At 44.1% G+C, this 23,946-nt stretch overlaps 3 protein-coding genes across 6 annotated transcripts; 2 read left to right on the top strand and 1 right to left on the bottom strand.

The window, feature by feature from the left end:
* Positions 1 to 171: 171 nt before the first annotated feature.
* mrps18c (mitochondrial ribosomal protein S18C) lies at positions 172 to 1,922 on the top strand. Its single transcript, XM_084034401.1, has 6 exons — positions 172 to 383; positions 539 to 591; positions 1,009 to 1,092; positions 1,474 to 1,531; positions 1,621 to 1,680; positions 1,773 to 1,922. The coding sequence occupies exons 1-6, from the start codon at positions 323 to 325 to the stop codon at positions 1,847 to 1,849; spliced, it is 393 nt and encodes a 130-aa protein (XP_083890527.1). The 5' UTR covers positions 172 to 322; the 3' UTR covers positions 1,850 to 1,922.
* A 442-nt stretch (positions 1,923 to 2,364) lies between these two features.
* abraxas1 (abraxas 1, BRCA1 A complex subunit) lies at positions 2,365 to 7,491 on the bottom strand. Of its 2 annotated transcripts, none has more exons than XM_084034400.1 (9): positions 7,299 to 7,491; positions 5,051 to 5,141; positions 4,669 to 4,705; positions 4,529 to 4,595; positions 4,065 to 4,261; positions 3,630 to 3,749; positions 3,323 to 3,407; positions 2,886 to 2,997; positions 2,365 to 2,798 (listed from the first exon to the last, which is right to left on the bottom strand). In XM_084034400.1, the coding sequence occupies exons 1-9, from the start codon at positions 7,383 to 7,385 to the stop codon at positions 2,464 to 2,466; spliced, it is 1,131 nt and encodes a 376-aa protein (XP_083890526.1). In that variant the 5' UTR covers positions 7,386 to 7,491; the 3' UTR covers positions 2,365 to 2,463. The 2 variants fall into 2 exon arrangements, with proteins under 2 accessions (XP_083890526.1, XP_083890525.1); XM_084034399.1 differs by having other exon boundaries at positions 4,065 to 4,264.
* A 39-nt stretch (positions 7,492 to 7,530) lies between these two features.
* On the top strand, positions 7,531 to 14,911 carry gpat3 (glycerol-3-phosphate acyltransferase 3). 3 transcript variants are annotated; one of them, XM_084035214.1, is made up of 13 exons: positions 7,531 to 7,635; positions 8,597 to 8,772; positions 8,850 to 8,916; positions 9,249 to 9,525; positions 9,646 to 9,720; positions 10,149 to 10,238; positions 11,700 to 11,793; positions 11,882 to 11,997; positions 13,260 to 13,315; positions 13,386 to 13,471; positions 13,556 to 13,684; positions 13,825 to 13,904; positions 14,450 to 14,911. In XM_084035214.1, the coding sequence occupies exons 2-13, from the start codon at positions 8,629 to 8,631 to the stop codon at positions 14,592 to 14,594; spliced, it is 1,359 nt and encodes a 452-aa protein (XP_083891340.1). In that variant the 5' UTR covers positions 7,531 to 7,635; positions 8,597 to 8,628; the 3' UTR covers positions 14,595 to 14,911. The 3 variants fall into 3 exon arrangements, with proteins under 3 accessions (XP_083891340.1, XP_083891341.1, XP_083891342.1); XM_084035215.1 differs by having other exon boundaries at positions 13,410 to 13,471; XM_084035216.1 differs by lacking the exon at positions 13,825 to 13,904.
* Positions 14,912 to 23,946: the final 9,035 nt, after the last annotated feature.

A 23,946-nucleotide genomic window follows, 5' to 3' on the forward strand; every position in this document is an offset into this window, starting at 1 on the left:
GGTCAGACCGCGTCACAGCCGTTACTGGACGACGGAACGAGAAGGGTTTCTTCTCTTGTCTTGAAATGTCTTTGGAGAGGGTAACATTTAATATTTTCCGGAAAAAAACAACATGATTTTGCATACATTTCAAACTAAATTAACGAGCACAAAAACGCACGCGCTGCATATTAATTCGACATTTACTAATGCAGCTACCTTTTACACGTCATCTGCTTTAACGTTAAGCAATAACGATAGAAGCGGTAACTAAAGGTTAGAAAACGCGAAACATCGGACGCAGTTCGTGGTGGGACAACTTCCGGTCGGGTGTCGGGTCAAAATGATGTCCGTCAGAGGCTTCCAGAGGCTGAAGTCAGTTTTATCCCAACACGTGACCTCAGGTACGGCGTCATTATGTGTATTACACTTTATTACGTTATAAAAGACCCTGCCGCTTAGTGTTTGTTTGAATAATTAGTTCAATTCCGCGTTAAGCTGCAGATAATGTTGCTAATGCTAACGTTGCTAACGAGCTGTTGTGAATCTACTCCTGCAGGTTTAAGAAGCGTCACGACGACTTCCGGTGTAGTCCAAAAGACCGAGGACATGGTAGGTGTGTGTGTGTGTGTTCCTGCCAATCAGTTGATTTATTTAAAAATAAATATTCATAAATATATCAATATTTATATAATAAATACATATAAATATAAAGTAACAAAACATAAAATAAGGGGGGGTTTAATATGTAGTTCTATAAAGAGACATTTCCCCACAGATCTGTTTTACTTAAATAAGTACTTAGTTTCTCCACTTGCTGATATTTACCCATACGAATAATATAAGTTTACACAAGATTAAGTATAAAACGTATTTAAAAAGTTAGAATGTTATTCACTGAGTGAAAACCACGTTTATTTTATATCTACCCAAAATCTGACACTCATCTTGAGAAACCCGTTCTTATATTTCCTCTTCCACACAGTAGAAACGCTTGTTATATGTTGTTGTTGTGTCTCCGTGTTTCAGCTCGTTCAGATGGAGAACCCGTTCAGAGAAACTCAGAAAGGATGTCTGCTCTGCAGCATCACCGTGGACTTCAAAAACATCCAGGTGAGCTACGCTGAATTTTTTCATACTCTAACGTGAAACTCGCGTTACGGCATCGGCTGGGTAAAGCTGCTTCTGTAACTGATCAGAGAGCAGCCGGAGGGACAGAATGATGCCAAAATAAATAATCATTCATATTAATTAATTAAATATCAATGATCATAATAACAGGTTTTCCTACCAGCTCGTCTCTAAACAGTAAATTTACTTTTGTTGAGACCTTTTGAGGGTTTTTCATTTCTGTAAAGTGTCAGAACGTCCTGCTGGTAAACCAGGATCAGGGTCCACATGATGATAAAGAGGCTTTGAGGATCCAGCAGGACTAGGATCTGGTCCACAACAGGAAACATGAGTCCTTGTTAACCAGTTCCCATCTCCTTCCAGCTGCTGTCCCAGTTCATCTCCCCTCACACCGGCAGGATCTATGGTCGACACATCACAGGTGAGCAGCTGGGCCCGTTCTGGATCACACTGGTCTGGATCAGTCCCATGTCCATCAGCTGATCATATGATCTGCTTGTCGGTTTACAGGACTGTGTGGACGGAAACAGAAGGAAGTGTCGAAGGCCATAAAGAAAGCTCACTCGCTAGGTACGAATCAAACCTGAGACACGCTTCTAGACCCTTTAGAAGAAGACCTCCAGACCAGCAGGTCTGACTCAGATGTTTGTTTGTCCCTCCAGGTTTCATGTCGGTGACACACAAACATCCGGAGTTCATGAAGGACCCCAACATCTGTGGAGTCAAACATCTGGATTAGAGCATCGCCGCCGTCTATTGATAGATTATTGTGTATTACAAGAACAAATAAATCTGAGATTTTGATATAAAAATGGAAGGACTTTTTATTTTTCACCATAAAGTGTGAAATAAGTGAACGATATTACTATATAAGCTGCATTCTCTCTGCTGGCCACCAGGGGGCGACTCCTCTGGTTGTATAGAAGTCTATGAGAAAATGGTCCTACTTCTCTCTTGATGTATTATCTCAGTAAACATTATAAACATGAGTTTATGGTCTCAATCTCTAGTTTCAAGTCTTCTACAATCCAGCATGATGCTCATTTAGTACATTATGGTCCATTTAGAGTCCAATAGACCCTCCACAGTCCAAATATGGTCACTTCCTTTCCCTGGTTGCAAAGAATGAAAGATGGTGACGTAGAGGCTTCAGAACCGTAGTCCACAAACCGACGGAGACGTCACCATGGTGACCACCACCTCCAGACGGTCTGAGGTTTAACTGAAAGGGTTAAATCAGCTCGACAATTAAAAACCTTTCTATTCATTCATTTAATGATCGTTTAACAAAAACATGACCCTGAGACTCGACCCGCTGTCGAAGTCCTGACTTCCTGTTCCTCCGCGGTGACGTCATGGCGTTTCCACAGGAAACGTCCTACGTGGACGTCTGATCCTTAACTCTAGCTCTTCCTGCTTTTCCTGCCCCCCCGGTGTCGCCTCCCTCGCTCTCTTCCTGCAGCCGTTACGGCCGAGGAGCGTCTCCTGAACGCTCGCCGTGTCCGGGCAGTGCGTTGGTGTTGCCGTGGAGACGGCGTCCTGCTCTCCCTGCTTGGCTCGGCAGCAGGCATCAGGGACAGGAAGTGCGTCGAGGGTGAGAGTGTGTGTGTGGGCGAGAGGAGAGCAGGCAAGCAGTGCTCTGAAGGCGGCGTGCAGCCGCTTCTTCCTGTCATCAGCGGGACCCTCATCTGAAAACATCAGAGGGGTCAAAGAGGTCAGAGAGGTCAGACGGATCAGACAGATCAGACAGGTCAGGATGAAGAACAGAATCAGACCTCTTCCTGCTCCGCTCCTCGTCTTCTCTGTGATTTCCCTCCTGAGAGCTGAAACTTCCTCCTGCAGCGTCTCCAGCAGACGCTCGCTGTCCTCTAGCTTCCTGCTCGCCGCCTGACAGCAAACACCGTTCAAACACCGTTACAGACCGCCGAGTCAACGAGTTGCCGGGTCGCAGAGTCAACGAGTCGCCGAGTCAAAGAGTCGCATAGTCAACGACTCGCAGAGTGAACGAGTCACAGAGTCAATGAGTCGCCGGGTTGTAGAGTCAACGAGTCGCAGAGTCAACGAGTCGCCGGGTTGCAGAGTCAACGAGTCGCCGGGTTGAGGAGTCAACGAGTCGCAGAGTCAACGAGTAGCAGAGTCAACGAGTCGCAGAGTCAACGAGTAGCAGAGTCGCACAGTCAACAAGTCGCAGAGTCGCCTACTTCCTGCTCACCTGCAGCTCCGCCTGCAGACACTCGTTCATGGCGTTAACAGCGTTCACATCCCTCAGAAGGCCGTCAGAGGAGAAGAAGATGGAGCTGCATACAGGAAGTGGAAACACGGTGATGCATTCAGGGTCACAAGAAGAACCAGGTCTTCTCGAAACAATCTGATCAGACCTGACAGGATGTAAGAGTCCACTTGGACAGGAAGTCAACAAAAGCCCTGGAACCAGTTCCAAAAGCATCCACTAAAGCTGGAGCTCCGAGGACCCCCTGAACCCCCCGTGAGCCCCTGAACGCCCCATGAAGCCGTCCTACCTGTGTTTCTTCATGGCAAGGTCATAGCCAAGCGCCGAGCAGGGAGCCGACGCCCTCCAGTACGCCAGTTGCTCCAGGACGCCGAGGTTGGTGACGGACACGGGGACGTTCAGGAACTGCCTTCAGGAACGGAGAGGCAACCAATAGAAACGCACCGTTAGCTTCATTCAAATTACACATAGAACAAAGATAATTCCAATAACAAAGTTACAAATTTGATATTTTTAAATTAAAACAATTACCATAAAATGTAATATTTATACAATCATAAAACTGATCAAATAAAACAATTATTCAAAATTATAATAAAAACAAAGATCAAGTCGTTTTTAGATATTTTTATAAACTGAAATAAAAATAATTTAAAATTATTACATCTTTACATCTTAGATTATTGATTCTCTGGATGAATAGTTGAGTCTGAACAGGAAGTACCTGCTGCGTGACAGGAAGGCGGCATACTCCATCCTGTGGGTGGAGCCTGTTGCAGTGGCGATGCTGGGCGTCAGCAGAAGGAAGATCATGTGAGGGTTGGACAGAGATGCCTTCAGACGCTCGTGGACAACCTTCTCTCGAAACGTCATCTGCTGGTCAGAGTTCCTGCGCTGCCTGTACCAGCCAATCAGACGCTCCTGCTGGCCGTCGCCACGGAAACACACCAGTCAGGCCGGCAACACAAATATAATGTAGATATAACGATCAATGTGAAAATAATCACAATTCTTATTTTAGAACATAAAATAATAAATGAAGTGTTACTCTGAGACAATCGTGGTTTTTACAAATAAATAAATTTAATATATATAAATATTTATATAAATATATAATATTTCCTCTGTAGTCCCGTGTCTTTACTTCCTAACGCGTGTTGATTGGTCCGCAGGAAGGAAACATGTCACCTGTTTGTTGTCGGCCAGGATTCGGTCAATGGCGTCGGCGGCGACGTCTCCGACGCCGTTATAGAAGCTATGAACAGATCACACTCACGTTAGGACTTTACCCTGCTGCATGATGGGAGCTCTGCTCGGGATCTACTCACGCGCTGACGCCCCTGCAGCCGATGTGCTTCTGAATGTCTGCGGACCAGAGGACAGGAAGTTGCGTCATGTGACGCTGAGGAAAAGGCGGCTTGGTCATGTGATGGTTCTCGTCCTCACCGTCACATGATGACGCCATCCTCACCGTGAGGAGGAGGACAGCGTCATCATGTGAAGGCAAGCACGGCCAGGTCATGCGATGGCATGGTCATGTGACGGTGAGGACGGCTTGGTCATGTGACGGTGTGGTCATGTGTTGCATGGTCATGTGACTCCAAGGACTGCGAGGTCATGTGACGGCGTGGTCATGTGACGGCGAGGTCAAGTGACTCCAAGGACGGTGAGGTCATGTGACGGTGAGGTCACTGCAGGACGTGAACTCACTGTAGATCTCCTCGATGTGGATTTGATCCGCCTGAGAATCACTGATGGTGATCTGCTCCTCAAACCTGCTCTCCCCGAGGATCAGGCCTTCCTGTGATGTCACCACGCATATCATTATCACCATCACAAATACCAAAGCTCACAGTGAATCACAGCCATTATCATAACTGTGTGAAAACAAACAGCAGATATAAGAAACAAAATATGGTTTAAAAGGATTTCACAGAATAAAATGATCCATTAATTGTTTTAATCTCCTAAATTATATCATGATACTAGGTTCTCTTCTATCAGTGCAGAGTGAATATTTTAGGTTTATGGATCTTTGATTGAATAAAACATATTTGAAGAAATCACCAGGTTTACGTTTCAGACTAAATCAACAGATCATCAATAATGGAAATAATCAATAGTTGCAGCCCTGAAATGTAATAAAAGGGATTAAACAGGTAAATAGATATGAATAAACATATTCAGACCACCTGAGATGTCTGGTCCGGTTCACCACATTTATTTAGTTTATTATTTTATAATCAAGTAAACCAGGGTAAAGATTGGAGACCGGGGGCCCGTTGCACAAAACTAGGATTAAGACATCCAGGATAAGTGACTGAGCTGAGCTCAATCGATCCAAAACAAGAGCATCCAGGCTTAATTGGTTGCACAAAGACCAAGCCAGGATGAGCAGACATGGATTCATCAAGCCAGGTGAAACCAATCCTGGATAGGTGCGCGCTCACGGCTCCCTGAAATAGACCCAGCCGCCGATCACAGATTCACTGATTCACCATGGCAAATAGAGCGGCATACTTTTCCCCGCCGGAGGCAGAAACCCTCATGGAGGCATACGAGGAGGTCAGGCTGCTCTAACTATTTTCAACTGCAAGATTGCCAGTTCGATTCCCGGCTCCTCCTAGTTAGCATTTACCGAACCTTAACTCTAACCCTAACCCTAACCAACGAAAGATCATATACATTCACTGAAGGAATAATATGAGAACAAAATGCAGATTTTTCGATAGGAATGTCATCAAAACGTACTTTAATACTCTCCTCCTCTAAAACAACGGGTTACAATATTATGACTTTATTCTCGAAGTCTGTGAATTTTTATTTTTTCTCTGTGGCTCTAATATTCCGTCATTTTATATATAGCCTTATAGTCTATGGGAAACTGTAAATTACCTAATGATAGCAACATCATCTAAAATCGTAATTTATCCAAAATGATTGAAATGAATGATCACAAACGTTTAAATAATGAGAGCGGGTCTAGTTATATGTGATAACAATGTGTAGTGGGCAGTGGAATAACTATTGGTTTCCGTTTGTGGTGACTGCTGACTGAGATAAGGGCTGAGATTAAATAGATCCTGGAATTTAGGATCACTCACTCCACAGAATAAATCTCCATGGTAACTTATACACCATAACATATCCTACTGCCCCCTATCCCACTTTTGTGCAACCGGATCACGGATAAATTGAACCAGGATAACCAAGATATCCCGGTTTAATCCCTTATCCAAGTTTTGTGCAACGGGCCCCAGGTCTGATGTGGTCCCTCCAGGTCTTATTATTTAGGGACTAATTGCTCATGAAAAATAAAGATGGTGTCTATGAAACCCGACTCTAGGTCTGTTTCACACATTTAATATGCTGTGTTAGTCTGCCCATGTGAACGCGAAACTCCATTCATCACGTTCATCCATTTAAGCATCGGCTCCCAGTCTTCCCACCACAGACCGGGCTCGGCGGTAACTGGCCGCCGGGTGTTTACGTTGACATTCCACTAAATTAATACCCGCTTGTTGGATTACACATTTTGCCGAATTCATCAGCAAGACCCACGTGACATTTAAAAGTAATTCTGTCTTATTTCACAAGTTAAGTAATTGTACATAATCGGTATCACGTTAAATGTTAGGGTTTTCTAACGGAGTCCGGTCCGTCGGAAGAGTGAACTCTTCGCTTGTTTTTTTGTTGTTGTTTGTTTTTAAGTTGCAGAAATCCCGCAACGGGAGATTTAGCTCCCCTTAAACAACAAACACTCCAATACGGTCCTGAACTGCGGGCCGGAACCGGATCGAAACTATTCAACGAGAACTAATCATGGTGAAAGTTTCGTGATAACACCGGGAAACTTGTTCGCTAGCTTCCCTTTGCATCCCGACGCCTTGGAGCTCAACGGCCGGCGGGCCGCGGAGCGAACACGGCCACTAAAACGTTTAAATAAAGCCTTTCTCACCGCGTCAGAATCACTGTTAACGTGCTGGAACATGAGAGAAGCCAAAACGATCCCGGAGACCCGGACCGTCGGCTCCGAGTCCGCCATGATGCTGCTGCTGGTGCTGGTCGGCGACGCTGGCGGGTCACGAGCGTCACTGCAGCGCAACACAGACGCGGGAAAAAACCTGCGCTTTCCCAACGCAGTCCGCCATTATGAGGCTAACTGCTAACTCCGAGGCTAACGGAGGGGCGTGGCTTAACCGCCCAGCCGTCTCGTCGTCGTCGCGTCGGGACAGAAGCAACATTTCTGCGCTTTAACGGGACTTTTAACGGCACCGGGACTCTACGACTCTCAGGTTTTTATTTAAACACACATATACATGTTTGTTGCTGTTGTTACTGTAGATGGATGCTGTTAACGGCAGACTAACGGGACTATAACGGAGTAACGGGACTATATCGGGGACTATAACGAAGTAACGGGGCTAACGGGGACTATAACGGACTAACGGGACTAAAACAGGGACAAACGGGACTATAACGGACGAACGGGACTATAACGGGGGCCATAACGGACTAACGGAAGAACAGAAGAACTCTCGGGTACTTTAATACAACCAGAGAAGATCTTCTCAGTCTTCTTCGAAGAAGAAAAAAAGTAGAAGTACACCAATGTAAAAGTTCTGCCCTCACAAACGAAATAAAAGTACACAAATACAATGTGCGAAAAGTACTTAAAGTATCAAAAGTACTCAATATAAGATGAGATAGAACTTTATTTAGATAAAGCTAATTATGTACTTTTACCACCCCTATTAAAGTATTATATCTATTTTATATGGCATTCAAATGTTGGATCGTCATAATGATTATTATTGGTTTTATGTCAACAAGCGTCCTTTTATATGTAAGTATTAGATATTAATACTTTCTATGCTGTTTATAAAATTAATGGTGTATAAACGTTTACAAACAGAGATGCAACATTTTTTATAAGATAATCACATTCAAGTAAAATATTATTTATGTCTGGTGTATTAATTTACACAAATTATACTAAAGTAAAGTACCTTAAAACTATACTTGACTAAATGTTTAGTAGTAGATTGTCACTATGACTAATAGTTCGATCTGTTATGTAAATATAAATAAATAAATAAGTATATTATATATATATATATATATATATATATATATATATATATATATATATATATATATATATATAAAAACCAGAGTTCCTGATTGAAACGTTTCTATTGACCGTATGTTAAATTGGCTGAAAACTGCATGGAGTCTGGTGTGTGGTGTCTGCAGACGATGCCGTGAGCTGCTCGGCTGTTGGGACCATGGAGGACCTCTGGGGGGCCGCTCAGGCCGTTTTCCAGGTGTGGATGTTTGTGGTGGTCTTCCTCATCATGCTGCCGGCCATGTTTGGACTCTCTCTGGGGGTCACCGGGGTCTACATCCAGATCCTGATCCAGATCCTGGAGGTAACAGCAGTGTGTCCTCTCTCTGTCTCAGTCCTGCTTGACGTGTTTGTTGAGCAGCTGTGTGATGTCGTTGTTAGTGGTCCACCTTACGGATCCAGAGAGGCCGGCAGACCCAGACCAGCATCCCCGTTCCTCTGCCCAACGGTGAGTCACCTCCACCTTCATGTCACCTCCACCTCCACCTTCATGTTACCTTCATGTCACCTCCACCTATATATATGTATAATGTATAATAATGTATAATAAACATTATGAACATTATATACATTATGACGGCGGTCTGCGTATCTAATCTCATCTCAAGCTTCACAGAGTGAGAACCACAAACAGACAGTTGCACTCATGGATCATTATTAGTAAGGGTCATTCCAACACTGGGATCCTGTTTTCTCGATGAAAGGCTCTTTGAGCTTCACTCACACGTGACATTGATCGCCGATCAGCTGATGACCGATAACATCTGCGTTGTGTCTCAGGGATCATCGAGCGGGGGGGCGGCTCCATGGAGGAGGAGGTGGGCCGGCTAAGGGGGGCATCTGGCGAGTTCTCTCTGAGCGACGCCTTCTACTTCTACCACGGCGGCGTGGAGAGCATCGTGGACGACCAGGTGACTCAGCGCTTCTCCTCCGAACAGCTGGCCTCCTGGAACCTGCTCACCAGGACCAACCAGAACTTCCGCTACATCAGCCTCCGCCTCACTGTCATTTGGGGGGTCGGGGTCTTCGTCCGCTATGGGGTCCTCTTCCCCCTCAGGTGAGTCTGGGAGCCGGCACCAAGGGGACGGTCCAGGTCCAGGGTCGGTCCAGGTCCTGAATAAATGATCAACATCTACAAGTTGTAACCAACCAGACTGATCCTCCCTCTGGTCTCCAGGATCACGTTAGCCCTCATCGGACTCTCATGGCTCATCATTGGAACCAGTCTGGTCGGGTCTCTGCCTGAGAGCAGGTATGGCAACGTGGCAACTACTTACAGCAACACGGCAACTACTTACAGCAACAGGGCAACTACTTACAGGAACAGGGCAGCTAGCTACAGCAACTATCCCTAGTCCCTAGCATACAGGTGTCTCAGCCTTGCATGTAAACTCAAATTCAGAGTTTAAACTGCATGTTGTCACTTAAACTTAACAGCACTCAGCCAAACATAATTATAACTATAGCCAGCGTGCTAGTGATTAGCATTTACAAGTAGTGCTAGTGATTAGTGTTAGCTTTGGTGATAGCGATAAGCATAAGCTAATGTAAAGGTCATCATGAAGGTTACGAGTGAAACTGAACTTGATCAACTCTTTTGGGCTCAGTGTAACATGTATAATATTAAACATTATCATGTATTCATATATTCATGTATTCATAAATCCCCTTGTGTTCCAGCCTGAAGAACTGGCTGAGTGAGTTAGTCCACCTGACCTGCTACCGGATCTGTGCCAGAGGACTGTCGGCCACCATCGTCTACCACAACAGGTGAGTCTCACCTTTACCCCCACCAGGAAGAGGTGATGGATCCCCGTCAGGACAGGAAGAGGTGACGGATCCCCGTCAGGACAGGAACAGGTGACGGACCCCCGTCAGGACAGGAACAGGTGACGGACCCCCGTCAGGATAGGAACAGGTGACGGATCCCCGTCAGGACAGGAACAGATGACGGATCCCCGTCAGGACAGGAACAGGTGACGGACCCCCGTCAGGACAGGAACAGGTGACGGATCCCCGTCAGGACAGGAACAGGTGACGGACCCCCGTCGGGACAGGAACAGTTGACGGATCCCCGTCGGGACAGGAACAGGTGACGGATCCCCGTCGGGACAGGAACAGGTGACGGACCCCCGTCGGGACAGGAACAGGTGACGGACCCCCGTCGGGACAGGAACAGGTGACGGATCCCCGTCAGGACAGGAAGAGATGACGGACCCCCGTCAGGACAGGAACAGGTGACGGACCCCCGTCGGGTCAGGAACAGGTGACGGACCCCCGTCGGGATAGGAACAGGTGACGGACCCCCGTCGGGACAGGAACAGGTGACGGACCCCCGTCGGGACAGGAACAGGTGACGGATCCCCGTCGGGACAAGAACAGGTGACGGATCCCCGTCGGGACAGGAACAGGTGACGGACCCCCGTCGGGATAGGAACAGGTGACGGACCCCCGTCGGGACAGGAACAGGTGACGGACCCCCGTCGGGACAGGAACAGGTGACGGATCCGCGTCGGGACAGGAACAGGTGACGGATCCCCGTCGGGACAGGAACAGGTGACGGACCCCCGTCGGGACAGGAACAGGTGACGGACCCCCGTCGGGACAGGAACAGTTGACGGATCCCCGTCGGGACAGGAACAGGCGACGGACCCCCGTCGGGACAGGAACAGGCGACGGACCCCCGTCGGGACAGGAACAGGTGACGGATCCCCGTCGGGACAGGAATAGGTGACGGACCCCCGCCGGGACAGGCTGGGGGTAGCCAAGAAGTTTTTCCACAGCCATAACCTGGAGGATATCTGCCCCCATGCCTCCACCAGGGCCAACGCCCTGCGCTCCTCACTCACAGCATGCCTGTACTGCCCCCAGAGGCGTGGAGGTTCTTTATTTAAATTAAAACATCTGCTGGGCCTGTGAAAAGTGGTCACATCTTCTTGTTTGTAAACATCATCACATCGTGTTTGTAAACATTATCACATCTTCTTGTTTGTAACCATTATCAGAGCTTCTTGTTTGTAAACATATCACACCTTGTTTGTCAACATTAGCATGTCTATTTGTAAACATCATCACATATTCTTGTTTGTAAACATGATCACATCTTGTTTGTGAACATCATCACATCTTGTTTGTAAACATCATCACATCTTGTTTGTGAACATCATCACATCTTGTTTGTGAACATCATCACATCTTGTTTGTAAACATCATCACATCTTGTTTCTGCAGAGAAAACAAACCTCAGAAAGGAGGAATCTGCGTCGCCAATCACACGACGCCCATCGATGTGGTGATCCTGGCCAGCGATGGCTGCTACGCCATGGTGAGGTCATCACGCCTCTTACATCACATGCACATCACATACACATCACATGACGTGAAGCCACTGGTCTGTGCTGTCCTGTCCTCAGGTTGGGCAGATTCACGGCGGTCTGATGGGGGTCATCCAGAGGTCCATGGTGAGGTCGTGTCCTCACGTCTGGTTCCAGAGGTCAGAGATGAAAGACCGCCACGCCGTGACCAGAAGGTGTGCAGCTGACACAGCAACTGGACGCAGCAACCAGATACAGCAACCAGACACAGCACAGCAACCAGACACAGCAACACAGCAACCAGACACAGCACCCAGACACAGCACCACAGCAACCAGACACAGCAACCAGACTAAGCAACACAGCAACCAGACACAGCAACACAGCAGCCAGACACAGCAACACAGCAACCAGACACAGCAACCACACACCGCACCACAGCAACCGGACACAGCACCACAGCAACCAGACACAGCAACCAGATACAGCAACACAGCAACACAGCAACCGGACACAGCACCACAGCAACCGGACACAGCAACCAGACACAGCAACACAGCAACCAAACACAGCAACACAGCAACCAAACACAGCAACACAGCAACCAGACACTGCAACCAGATACAGCTACACAGCAACCGGACACAGCAAACAGATACAGCAACACAGCAACCGGACACAGCACCCAGACACAGCAACACAGCAACCAGACACAGCAACCGGACACAGCACCATAGCAACCAGAAACAGCATTCTGGATATTTAAATCACTATGATGTGACTTAAGGGCTGCACGGTGGTGTAGTGGGTGTCACTGTCGCCTCACAGTGAGAGGGTCCTGGGTTTGATTCCCGGGTTGGGTTTGGGTCCTTCTGTGTGGCTGTTCTCCCCGTGTCAGCATTGGCTCTCTCCTGGTTCCTCCCACAGTCCAAAGACCTGTCTCTACATGTCTCCCTGTGATAGACTGGTTACCTGTCTGTCTCTACATGTCTCCCTGTGATAGACTGGTTACCTGTCTGTCTCTCCCTGTGATAGACTGGTTACCTGTCTGTCTCTACATGTCTCCCTGTGATAGACTGGTTACCTGTCTGTCTCTACATGTGATAGACTGGTTACCTGTCTGTCTCTACATGTCTCCCTGTGATAGACTGGTTACCTGTCTGTCTCTACATGTCTCCCTGTGATAGACTGGTTACCTGTCTGTCTCTACATGTTTCCCTGTGATAACCTGGTTACCTGTCTGTCTCTACATGTCTCCCTGTGATAGACTGCCTTGGCCCAATGTTAGGTGGGATCAGCCCCCGCAACCCTGAATACAGGATAAGCGGTAGACGACAGATGGAAGGATGATGTGACTAAATCAACAGTTCATGTTATGAATGATTATTACTGCTTTATTCTTCTTCCTGTAAATGTTTGATTCCTGAACTGAACTGTTGCACCAAAGAAACATCCAGAAACGTGTCTCTGTCTGCAGGCTGAGAGCTCACGTTGCTGCCAAGACCAAACTACCCATCCTCATATTCCCAGAAGGTCAGTGTGATGAAGATGAGTGTGATGATGAAGGTGATAAAGATGATGATAAGGATGATGGTTTTAACAGGAACCTGCATCAACAACACGTCAGTCATGATGTTTAAGAAGGGCAGCTTTGAGATCGGAGGGACCATTTATCCAGTTGCCATCAAGGTAAGACAGCGTTCAGGGTCTCAAGGACCAGACTGAGACCACATGACAGGGGGGTCTTTTAAACCGTCTGTCTGTCTGCCTCAGTATGACCCTCGCTTTGGCGATGCCTTCTGGAACAGCAGTAAATACAACATGGTCAGCTACGTGCTGAGGATGATGACCAGCTGGGCCATCGTGGTCAACGTGTGGTACCTGCCCCCCATGACCATCCAGGTAAGATCCCCCCATGACCATACTACCCCCCATGACCATCCAGGTAAGATATCCCCCCATGACCATCCAGGTAAGATATCCCCCCCCCCCCCCCCCATATTGTGTGTATAATGTGTGTGTGTGTGTGTGTGTGTGTTCAGGACGGGGAGGATGCAGCTCAGTTTGCCAACAGAGTGAAATCTACCATCGCCCACCAGGGGGGCCTGCTGGACCTGGCCTGGTGGGTCCTAAATACTACCACATACTACCAAATACTACTAAATACTCATACATACCAGGACATACTATCACATACTACCAAATACTAATACATACTACCTAATACTACCACATACTACTAAATACTACCACATACCACTAAATACTACCACATTATACTGACAGTGACCAAGTACTGTCTTTGAGTACACCGTAGTACTTCTACCTCCCTTCTGTTAATAGAGGAATATGTTATATATATATGAATGAATATTAATATGAATACTTTTCTACACTGTGGTATTAGTACTTTTACTGACGTAGAAGTTCTGAGTACTTCTTCCACATCTGGTTATAACAATGTTCTTCAGTACTTTTACTTTTATCACTTAAAGTTTATTTGGATACTTTAACTGAAGTAAAACTTTGAATGCATCATAGTACTTCTACACTGATATTTGAAGTAAAAGAACTAAGAGCTGAGAGTAGTCTGGCTGTGTGGTGATGTACTTGTACTGCTAGTGATGTACTTGTACTACAGTAAACTACTGTGTTGTTGTGTTTCAGGGACGGAAGCCTGAAAAGAGGAAAAGTGAAGGACTCCTTTAAAGAGGAGCAGCAGAAGAAGTACAGCAGCATCATCAGCCAAGGCCAGGACGCCGCCGCCACCGTGGACGCCGCCAGGCCCCGGTCTGACCAGGCCCCAGTCTGACTCCTGTTTGATCATGTTGTAGTAGCATTGTTCCACCAGCAGGGGGCGCTGCATCACAACACAACAACGCTGTTGATCCATGAGTCCTTCAGCGCTGCCAGACGTGTTGTCATCATCACAAAGTCTTAAATGTTCTGAGCTCTTATTGAATATAAAATATATTTAATCATCTGATTTTTATTATGAACTTCTGTTTATTGATTACAAATGTCTCCTGATCAACTTGTTTCTTTTCTTCTCATTTCTGGTGTTTTGTCTTATTGTGTTTTGTCTTATTGTGCAAATCAATAATAAATCCAATAAAATCTACAGACGTATCTTCAGCTTTTGTTGTTTTAGATGGTCTTTTCTGACGTAATATGACACAAAGTTTATAAAGTTACAGTTTATTAATTGTTCATTAAATGATGGAGACAAGCTGCCTTTAAGACATCAGGCATTAAATATTATTTTGATGTTATATATTAATAACTTAACCCTGAAAACAGGATAAGCGGTAGACAATGGATGGATGGATATATTAATAACTTACCCTTTCTCTCTCTCTCTCTATATATATATATATATGAAATATATATATATATATATGTATATATACATATATATGAAATATACATATATATATATATACATATATATATATATATATATATATATATATATATATACATATTGCATATATATATACATATTGTATATATATGCGTATATGTATATATATACACATATATGTAGAAAGAGAGAAACCTATTTTTCGATGTATCATTATCATCGGTTTCTGCCATATTTCCCATCATGCTTTGGAACGTGAGGGTCGCGGTGAAGAATAAATGATGCAGCAGCTCGACATGAATATGAGGAAATATCAGAAACTTTAAATGATGCAAACAAAAAGAAGGATGTGAATGATTCCTCAGCGTCGGTTTGCGAGACGAAGCAGAGAAGAAGTCAGGACCAACGAGTGAATGACGTTAGAATAAAGAAATCAATCAATGAGCTGATCAGTTATATATCTATATGTTTCTGCCTTTCTCTAATTTTAACGTCATCACGTTTACATCGTTATTCTAATTTATGTTCTTTCTATTGTGTTAAATCCTGTTTTACATTTGGTCTCTTTTTATTTCTGCTGTTACATTTATAAATATCTAAAATATCTAGAATCTCTGCTGTTTCCTTATAAATATGATCTTTTGTTTATATGTGATCAGATATTAAACCTGCTGGTCTTGAATACGCTACGTGAAATGATCTGGTGCATGGACATTTATTAGTTATTTTCCTGTATTAGTTATTTTCATGTAGAAGTTGTTTTAATTTATTGGTTATTTTCATATATTAGTTATTTTTCTAAAAGGATGAGACATTAAATATTAAATTAAATATTAGGATTTATTTCTTTGTTAGGTTTTTGTGATGAATTTGTCTTCTATCATCAAATCTGTTTTCACTTGTATTTTAGTTTCTTTGTGAATGCATAAATAAAAATCAATCAAACACATTAATAGTAAAAAGCATGTTCTCCATGTTGATAGATGGAGAATCAATAATGTGCTGGATTGTCATAATGGAATATAAAAGTGTGTGACTGGCAGTGAGCGGCGGCGGCGGATGGCAGACGGATGTGGACGCCGCTGAGTGGAGGCGCGGCCTGTTTACTGTGACGGCTTTAATAAAGAAAGCAGACACTGTGAAATAACAGGACTTATTGTTCCACACAGCTCAGCTCCACCTCCAATCACAATCCACCACAGATGTTTGTCCTCCCTAACAGGATTGTGAATTATTAATAGGATCTGAAGCCGCGGCGGCTAACCCGCTTGTTGAGGTGGGATTGTTGGCGAGCGATGCTGCACCGCAGCATTTACTGTGATGTATGTGTCTGCACATCCTTACATCCACTTTAATGGGATTCACATAGATTTCTGAGGGACATCATAAAGGCCTCCGACTGACCCGCCTCCATGCAAGCAGACCCCTGAGACCCCTGAGACCCCCCCCCCCTCCCCCCCATCTGGATCCATGCAACAACTCCATATATATATATATATATATATATATATATATATATATATATATATGTACAAATATATATATATATATATATATATATACATTTATAATATATAGCAGCTCTGCTTCTGGAACCTATGTGATGTTGAGGAGGGTCGATACCGGAGATGTCGGCAGAGTACAGTAACCTTCACTGAGTAATAAAACACTCACGGAGTAATAATACTCTCACTGAGTAATAGTACACACAGTTAACAGAATAAAAGTATCACATTTACATCCTCAATCATATTGTGAAACTATCCGACAATATCAGCAAAATATCATTAGCCCCCCCCTCTTGTGCCCCTCCTTCATAAATATGTTGAGAAACCATTTGTAAGGTTGAGGCAATAAAACTACAGTAATAACTAACAAAACTACATGACAAAACAACGTAAAATAACAACGTAAAGTTACGACATAACATTGACAACCAAGGTAACAATGTAATGTTAAAGTGTGACAATGTAACAACGTAAAGTAACAACATAAAGTAACAACATAACGTTAACAACCAAGGTAACAATGTAATGTTAAAGCGTAACAATGTAACAACGTAAAGTAACAACATAAAGTAACAGCGTGAAGTAACAATGTAAAGTAATAACATAACGTTAACAACCAAGGTAACAATGTAATGTTAAAGCGCAACAATGTAACAACGTAAAGTAACAACATAACGTTAACAACCAAGGTAACAATGTAATGTTAAAGCGTAACAATGTAACAACGTAAAGTGACGTAAAGTAACAACATAACGTTAACAACCAAGGTAACAATGTAATGTTAAAGCGTAACAATGTAACAACATAAAGTAACAACATAACATTAACAACCAAGGTAACAATGTAATGTTAAAGCGTAACAATGTAACAACGTAAAGTAACAACTTAAGTAACAACATAATGTTAACAACCAAGGTAACAATGTAATGTTAAAACGTAACAATGTAACAACGTAAAGTAACAATATAACATTAACAACCAATGTAACAATGTAATGTTAAAGCGTAACAATGTAACAACGTAAAGTAACAACTTAAGTAACATAACGTTAACAACCAAGGTAACAATGTAATGTTAAAACGTAACAATGTAACGACGTAAAGTGACAATGTAAAGAAACAGCGTGAAGTAACAACATAACATTAACAACCAAGGTAACAATGTAATGTTAAAGCGTAACAATGTAACGACGTAAAGTGACAATGTAAAGAAACAGCATGAAGTAACAACATAACATTAACAACCAAGGTATCAATGTAATGTTAAAGCATAACAATGTAACAACATAAAGTAACAACATAACATTAACAATCATGGTAACAATGTAATGTTAAAGCGTAACAATGTAACAACGTAAAGTAACAACTTAAGTAACAACATAACGTTAACAACCAAGGTAACAATGTAATGTTAAAATGTAACAATGTAACAACGTAAAGTAACAATATAACATTAACAACCAATGTAACAATGTAATGTTAAAGCGTAACAATGTAACAACGTAAAGTAACAACTTAAGTTACATAACGTTAACAACCAAGGTAACAATGTAATGTTAAAGCGTAACAATGTAACGACGTAAAGTGACGTAAAGTAACAACATAACGTTAACAACCAAGGTAACAATGTAATGTTAAAGCGTAACAATGTAACAACATAAAGTAACAACATAACATTAACAACCAAGGTAACAATGTAATGTTAAAGCGTAACAATGTAACGACGTAAAGTGACAACGTAAAGAAACAACGTGAAGTAACAACATAACGTTAACAACCAAGGTAACAATGTAATGTTAAAGCGTAACAATGTAACAACATAAAGTAACAACATAACATTAACAACCAAGGTAACAATGTAATGTTAAAGCGTAACAATGTAACGACGTAAAGTGACAACGTAAAGAAACAACGTGAAGTAACAACATAACGTTAACAACCAAGGTAACAATGTAATGTTAAAGCGTAACAATGTAACAACGTAAAGTAACAACTTAAGTAATAACATAACATTAACAACCAAGGTAACAATGTAATGTTAAAGCGTAACAATGTAACAACATAAAGTAACAACATAACATTAACAACCAAGGTAACAATGTAATGTTAAAGCGTAACAATGTAACGACGTAAAGTGACAACGTAAAGAAACAACGTGAAGTAACAACATAACGTTAACAACCAAGGTAACAATGTAATGTTAAAGCGTAACAATGTAACAACATAAAGTAACAACATAACATTAACAACCAAGGTAACAATGTAATGTTAAAGCGTAACAATGTAACGACGTAAAGTGACAACGTAAAGAAACAACGTGAAGTAACAACATAACGTTAACAACCAAGGTAACAATGTAATGTTAAAGCGTAACAATGTAACAACGTAAAGTAACAACTTAAGTAATAACATAACATTAACAACCAAGGTAACAATGTAATGTTAAAGCGTAACAATGTAACAACGTAAAGTAACAACTTAAGTAATAACATAACATTAACAACCAAGGTAACAATGTAATGTTAAAGCGTAACAATGTAACAACGTAAAGTAACAACTTAAGTAATAACATAACATTAACAACCAAGGTAACAATGTAATGTTAAAGCGTAACAATGTAACAACGTAAAGTAACAACGTAAAGTAACAACATAACGTTAACAACCAAGGTAACAATGTAATGTTAAAGCGTAAAAATCTAACATAACGTAACGTAACATAATGTAACGACGTAATGTATACATATGCTAATGAGGCGGACTGTAATCGGTCATTATTGATCTTTTCTCTTGTTGATTGAGCAACCATCGAGTGTGAAGATGTTGGAGTGGAGTCTGATGATTCCTGCTGGATTGATTCAGTTTGGATGGGAAGTATGTGCTGAGCAGCGATTGGAGGAGAGCAGCTCACCCGTCTGTTATGACAGGAAGCGGCGAGCGTCTCCGAGCAGTCACATGACTGATGTCCTCCGGCGGGGTACATGAAGGTGTGAGATTGCAGACTCCTCTTTGCCCTCGCCACGAGCCTCACAACGCATTCCTGCGTTTATTGACAGAGCGTGTGATGGTGGCGGCGGCGGCTGCCAGCCCAGCGGCGCCCACATCCTCCTCCAGCCTGATTGCTTTTGTTTCCAGGTCACCTCCCGTCCATCGCTGCAACTTTTCCAATCTTTCAGGTCTCGTATGAAGACAGGCGGCAGCGGCGTCTCCGGGAGGCGGTCGTAAACCTCGGCGGCGCTGCACAAAGGAAACACGGCAAGGCTTCTCACTTTCATGCTCAGTGGGCGACGCACTTCCTGTCAACACCCCCGACGCAACTTCATCAAAGCAATAATCAAATCAACGTCCCGGTTCATTAATATGAAATTATCTCAGAAGATTAATGGCGTTAACGTGATGATGGCGTTGGCGTGGGGGCGGCGGCGTGATGGATGATGGGAGGGGCGTGATGAATGGACGCCGCGGCGGAACTAAATTGGAAGTGAAGTCATGCGTCAACGCTCCACGCTCTGGTTCACACGCACTGAGGCATTGTGGGCCGCCGCCATTTACCGGCCGCCATCTTGGTCCCAGTTACTTTACTCACAAGTACTCACATCTTTACTACAGTAGAAGTACTAATACTATTAGTACTCACATCTTTGCTACAGTTGAAGTGCTAATTCTACAAGTACTCACATCTTTACTCCAGTAGAAGTGCTAATACTACAAGTACTCGCATCTTCATGTGATATATGGTATTACGTCTCATTGGTTTTATTGATTGTTTGTAAAAGTTTAGCAGGCTGGACGAAGTACTCAGATATGTAACTTCACTAGAAGTACTAATACCTCAGTACAAGTACAAGTCCTGCAGTTAACATCTTATTTTAGAAAAAGTCCTATATTATATATTTTTAATTAGTGTTAATGATTAATAATACATCACGTATTAGTTGCATCAGTAAAACTGTCATATAAACATAGTCAGAAGTACAATAAGTACCTCTGACAGAAGTAGAAAATACTCATTACTGATCAGAACGTTTAGAAACAAATTAAAAAGCGTGAGAACGCCAGCGTTTCTTCTCGTCCAAAAGTTTTTTAAAGTATGTATCAGAATTGCACAATAACATGGTTATTATAACGTGGTTATTATAACACGGTTATATAACGCGTGATTAGCGCTGCGAGATGATTGGTCATTCAAGCAATGGAATAATAACACCGTAAAATAACGATGGAACTGCATGACGAGTGTTTGGACACTAACAGCCGTCTCCTGGGTGAAAGTCTTGTTCTGTAAACTCGTTGGATCAGGTGACTTGTAGAAACACAAAAGGCACAAACATAAAGATGCTCGCGATGGAACGATGTCTGTCTTAAAGGGCCGGATGTATTTCTGTGTCGTAGCGTTAGTGTTGTTTCAGACGGCTGTAAACAAGCTCTCGGGTTCAGGTACTATCTCTTTAAGAGGATTCTCTCGTTAACGGCATCGCCTCCCGAGACACGAACTTTAATCATTTTCCTAAAGAACTGGCGAACAGCGATAAGGATTGATTGCCAGAATCTTTTGAGTTGGTTTAAAACGGCGAGCGAGCGGCAGCCAAAGTTACAGATGATCAGACTCGTATTAAGAACGCGTCTGGCGGCGCTCCAGCTGACAGCTGCCGTGGTTGATGATGTCGCCAGCTGTGAGATCACAGCGGCGGCGGCGGGATGAAGAGCATCTCCATCAATCTGCACTCAGGCCGGTTCATCCAGCAGGTTCCTTTATAAAGCCTTAATAACTGCTTATTAACATTAACATACTTTTAACGTTCACAACCTCAATCATTGATCCATTCTTCTGAGGCTAGGCATTGTCATGGTAACGTCACCCGCTGGTTTGAAGCCTCCGGTGAAGGAAGTGACCATATTTGGACTGTGGAGGAGCGACGGGTGGATCTGAATCCTCTAAAGCATCAGCTGCTTCCTGGTCTGTTTGACTCTAAAGGGACCCTCTGGACCAATCACAGGCCAGGTCAGAAGGGGACACGCCCACCTCATTATCATTAAAACGTTAATGTTGTTTGTTGAAAACTGGAACTGATGAACTGGGACACATTTGTAATGAGAGTATCTGATTAAAGACGAATGAAATGAGTAACAGTAAAGAGAATAATAATATTTGAACGGGACCAGGACCAGGTAGAGGGATCGGGTCCTGCTTTGGACTGGTCTGCTTGTCGTCTCCTGGTTTTATTCCAGGTTCATGTTTGGCGAGTCCACATCCAACGTCATCCATCGGGGCGACGGGGTTCATCTCTCCTCTCCACCAACCGGAGCAGAGCGCGGCGGCGGCGTCTCCAATCTCATCGTGAGCAGGAAATAAAGAAATAAATCAGCGTGGCTCAGCGGAGCCGCACGCTTCACAACTCCTCCGCCAAATGAAGACTTTTTAATTTGTGTGGCGGGGAGGCCCCGGGCCCCCGGACAATGTTGATGGATGATGTTTTAATGCTGCTGAATGTTATTTTTACTGAACAGGGAAAACTATAAATTTTTACTTCATTGGCAATGATTGTGCCCTATGCATAAAAGCGTGGCGGCGGCGGCGGTGCGGCGCCGTGAATAATCGCCTCCAGCAGCAGATGTTGCTTTGCAGAAACCAATTCCTCCGATAAGATTTGCAGAAGATTAATTGTCTACAGCTGTTTCATGGCCCGCTGCAATCTTAATACATTTATGATCAGTTTAAACGCTCGCTGGAGGAGCGCCGCCGCTTTCTTCTTACATCTGGATTCATATCCTCGTCAGATTCATCATTAGCCTTTATGCACGACGGCTAACAGGCCGCCGCCGTCATTACGCCCAGGATGCAACACTCCTCCTTTATCCTCCTCACACTCACATCTCTACGTCTCACCGACTGAATTATTCAGATTTGTGCAAATGACTTGTTTTCATTTTCCCTGCTGGAAGTGGAAATTGGAAGTGACCCGGCGTGACCTCCGTCTATTACTCAGGCTAAATTGCAGTGAATGTGCGGCGAGGACCATTGTGATCAGGCGGGGCTTTGTTAGCCGCCGTGACCTCGCCGCACGCCGCGTCTGTACCAGCGAGGAAGAATCGCCGTGTTACGACCTGACACGCCGCAACACGCCGGCTTCTATAGACGCCCATTTACATGTCCTCGCCGAACAAAGCCAATCATGTTGGCAGCGCCGCGGTGGGTCAGGGGCCGCCACCAGGAGTGTCAGGGGCCGCCGCCACTGAGAGCGTCAGGGGCCGCTGCCGGGGGCGTCAGGGGCCGCCACCGCTGGGGACGTCAGGGGCCGCCGCCGCCGCCTGGAGTGTCATGGGCCGACTCATTGAAGCATCAATTCAAACGGGATGAAAGAAGAATACAAAGTAACACAACAAACTAACTAATCTATCCTTTGAAGGATTTTATCTTTTTGTCACTTTTCACTGAGAAAATAAACAAAAACCTGAAATATTACATCTTAATAATAATATTGAAAATCTTTAACTTTAGTGATAAAACAGCACACGTGTGTGTACATTAATGTGTATAAATACATGAACACACACGTTACATTATTAATGTTTGTGTCATTAATCCATATTATAAACCCCCCCCACACACACACACACACACAGCAAGGTGTGTATAGGCTGACAGGAAGTGGCCATAAATAATCAGGCTAAGCGCCATCAGCGCGGCCTCTCCGTCGCCACGGCGACACCTCAGACATTGAACATGACATAATACGCTGCAATAAAACAAAACCTTCACTTCATAAATTTGCATGATTTATATGAGGAGGAGTTCCTGCTCATGAATATGCAGCAGCATGGCGGCACTGCAATGTGTTCTGCTGTGACGGAAGGACTTAATCACTAATTGGTTTCCTGTTTCTCTGCGGGCTCGTTAAGATGCGTGTTAATGAAGTGAGCGCCGGCGGGTTTCCTGTAGGAAACATCCTGCGGAAGTGAGCGTTGTTTAAACGGGGAGGCGAGGCGCTCTGACATCATTCAGTCCACTCACATCATCATCCCTCTGCTCGCTCCTTGCTCACCTTCCACAAACAGATACCTGTCATGTATGAGGGATCGCCGTGTAACCGCCGCCGCGCCCTCGTCGGTTATTTACCTTTAATGGGCGTCCGGATGAGAACAGCACTTAATATGTGCTCACGCGAGGCGTGATGTATGGGGTCATGATAGCAGTGGCCCCGCCCCCCGTGGCCCCGCCCCCGGCTGCTCGCAGGAGATAAATCTGTGAGGTTTACCTCTCCGCACGCTGCAGCGGAGCACCGGCGTCCCACAG

Source organism: Eutrigla gurnardus (assembly GCF_963514095.1).
Source record: "Eutrigla gurnardus genome assembly, chromosome: 19".
In the NCBI taxonomy this organism is placed as follows: Eukaryota; Metazoa; Chordata; class Actinopteri; order Perciformes; family Triglidae; genus Eutrigla; species Eutrigla gurnardus.

What these genes read in the sequence shown, in the direction of transcription:
- mrps18c (XM_084034401.1), top strand. Translation starts at nt 323, where the DNA reads ATGATGTCCGTCAGAGGCTTCCAGAGGCTGAAGTCAGTTTTATCCCAA. An exon ending in CTATGGTCGACACATCACAG is followed by an intron (nt 1,532 to 1,620) that starts GTGAGCAGCTGG and finishes GTCGGTTTACAG; the next exon opens with GACTGTGTGGACGGAAACAG. An exon ending in AAAGAAAGCTCACTCGCTAG is followed by an intron (nt 1,681 to 1,772) that starts GTACGAATCAAA and finishes TTGTCCCTCCAG; the next exon opens with GTTTCATGTCGGTGACACAC.
- abraxas1 (XM_084034399.1), bottom strand. Translation starts at nt 7,385, where the DNA reads ATGGCGGACTCGGAGCCGACGGTCCGGGTCTCCGGGATCGTTTTGGCT. An exon ending in GGCTGCAGGGGCGTCAGCGC is followed by an intron (nt 4,596 to 4,668) that starts GTGAGTAGATCC and finishes ATCTGTTCATAG; the next exon opens with CTTCTATAACGGCGTCGGAG. An exon ending in GTCTGCAGGCGGAGCTGCAG is followed by an intron (nt 2,998 to 3,322) that starts GTGAGCAGGAAG and finishes GTTTGCTGTCAG; the next exon opens with GCGGCGAGCAGGAAGCTAGA.
- gpat3 (XM_084035214.1), top strand. Translation starts at nt 8,629, where the DNA reads ATGGAGGACCTCTGGGGGGCCGCTCAGGCCGTTTTCCAGGTGTGGATG. An exon ending in CATCCTCATATTCCCAGAAG is followed by an intron (nt 13,316 to 13,385) that starts GTCAGTGTGATG and finishes TGGTTTTAACAG; the next exon opens with GAACCTGCATCAACAACACG. An exon ending in TTTATCCAGTTGCCATCAAG is followed by an intron (nt 13,472 to 13,555) that starts GTAAGACAGCGT and finishes TGTCTGCCTCAG; the next exon opens with TATGACCCTCGCTTTGGCGA.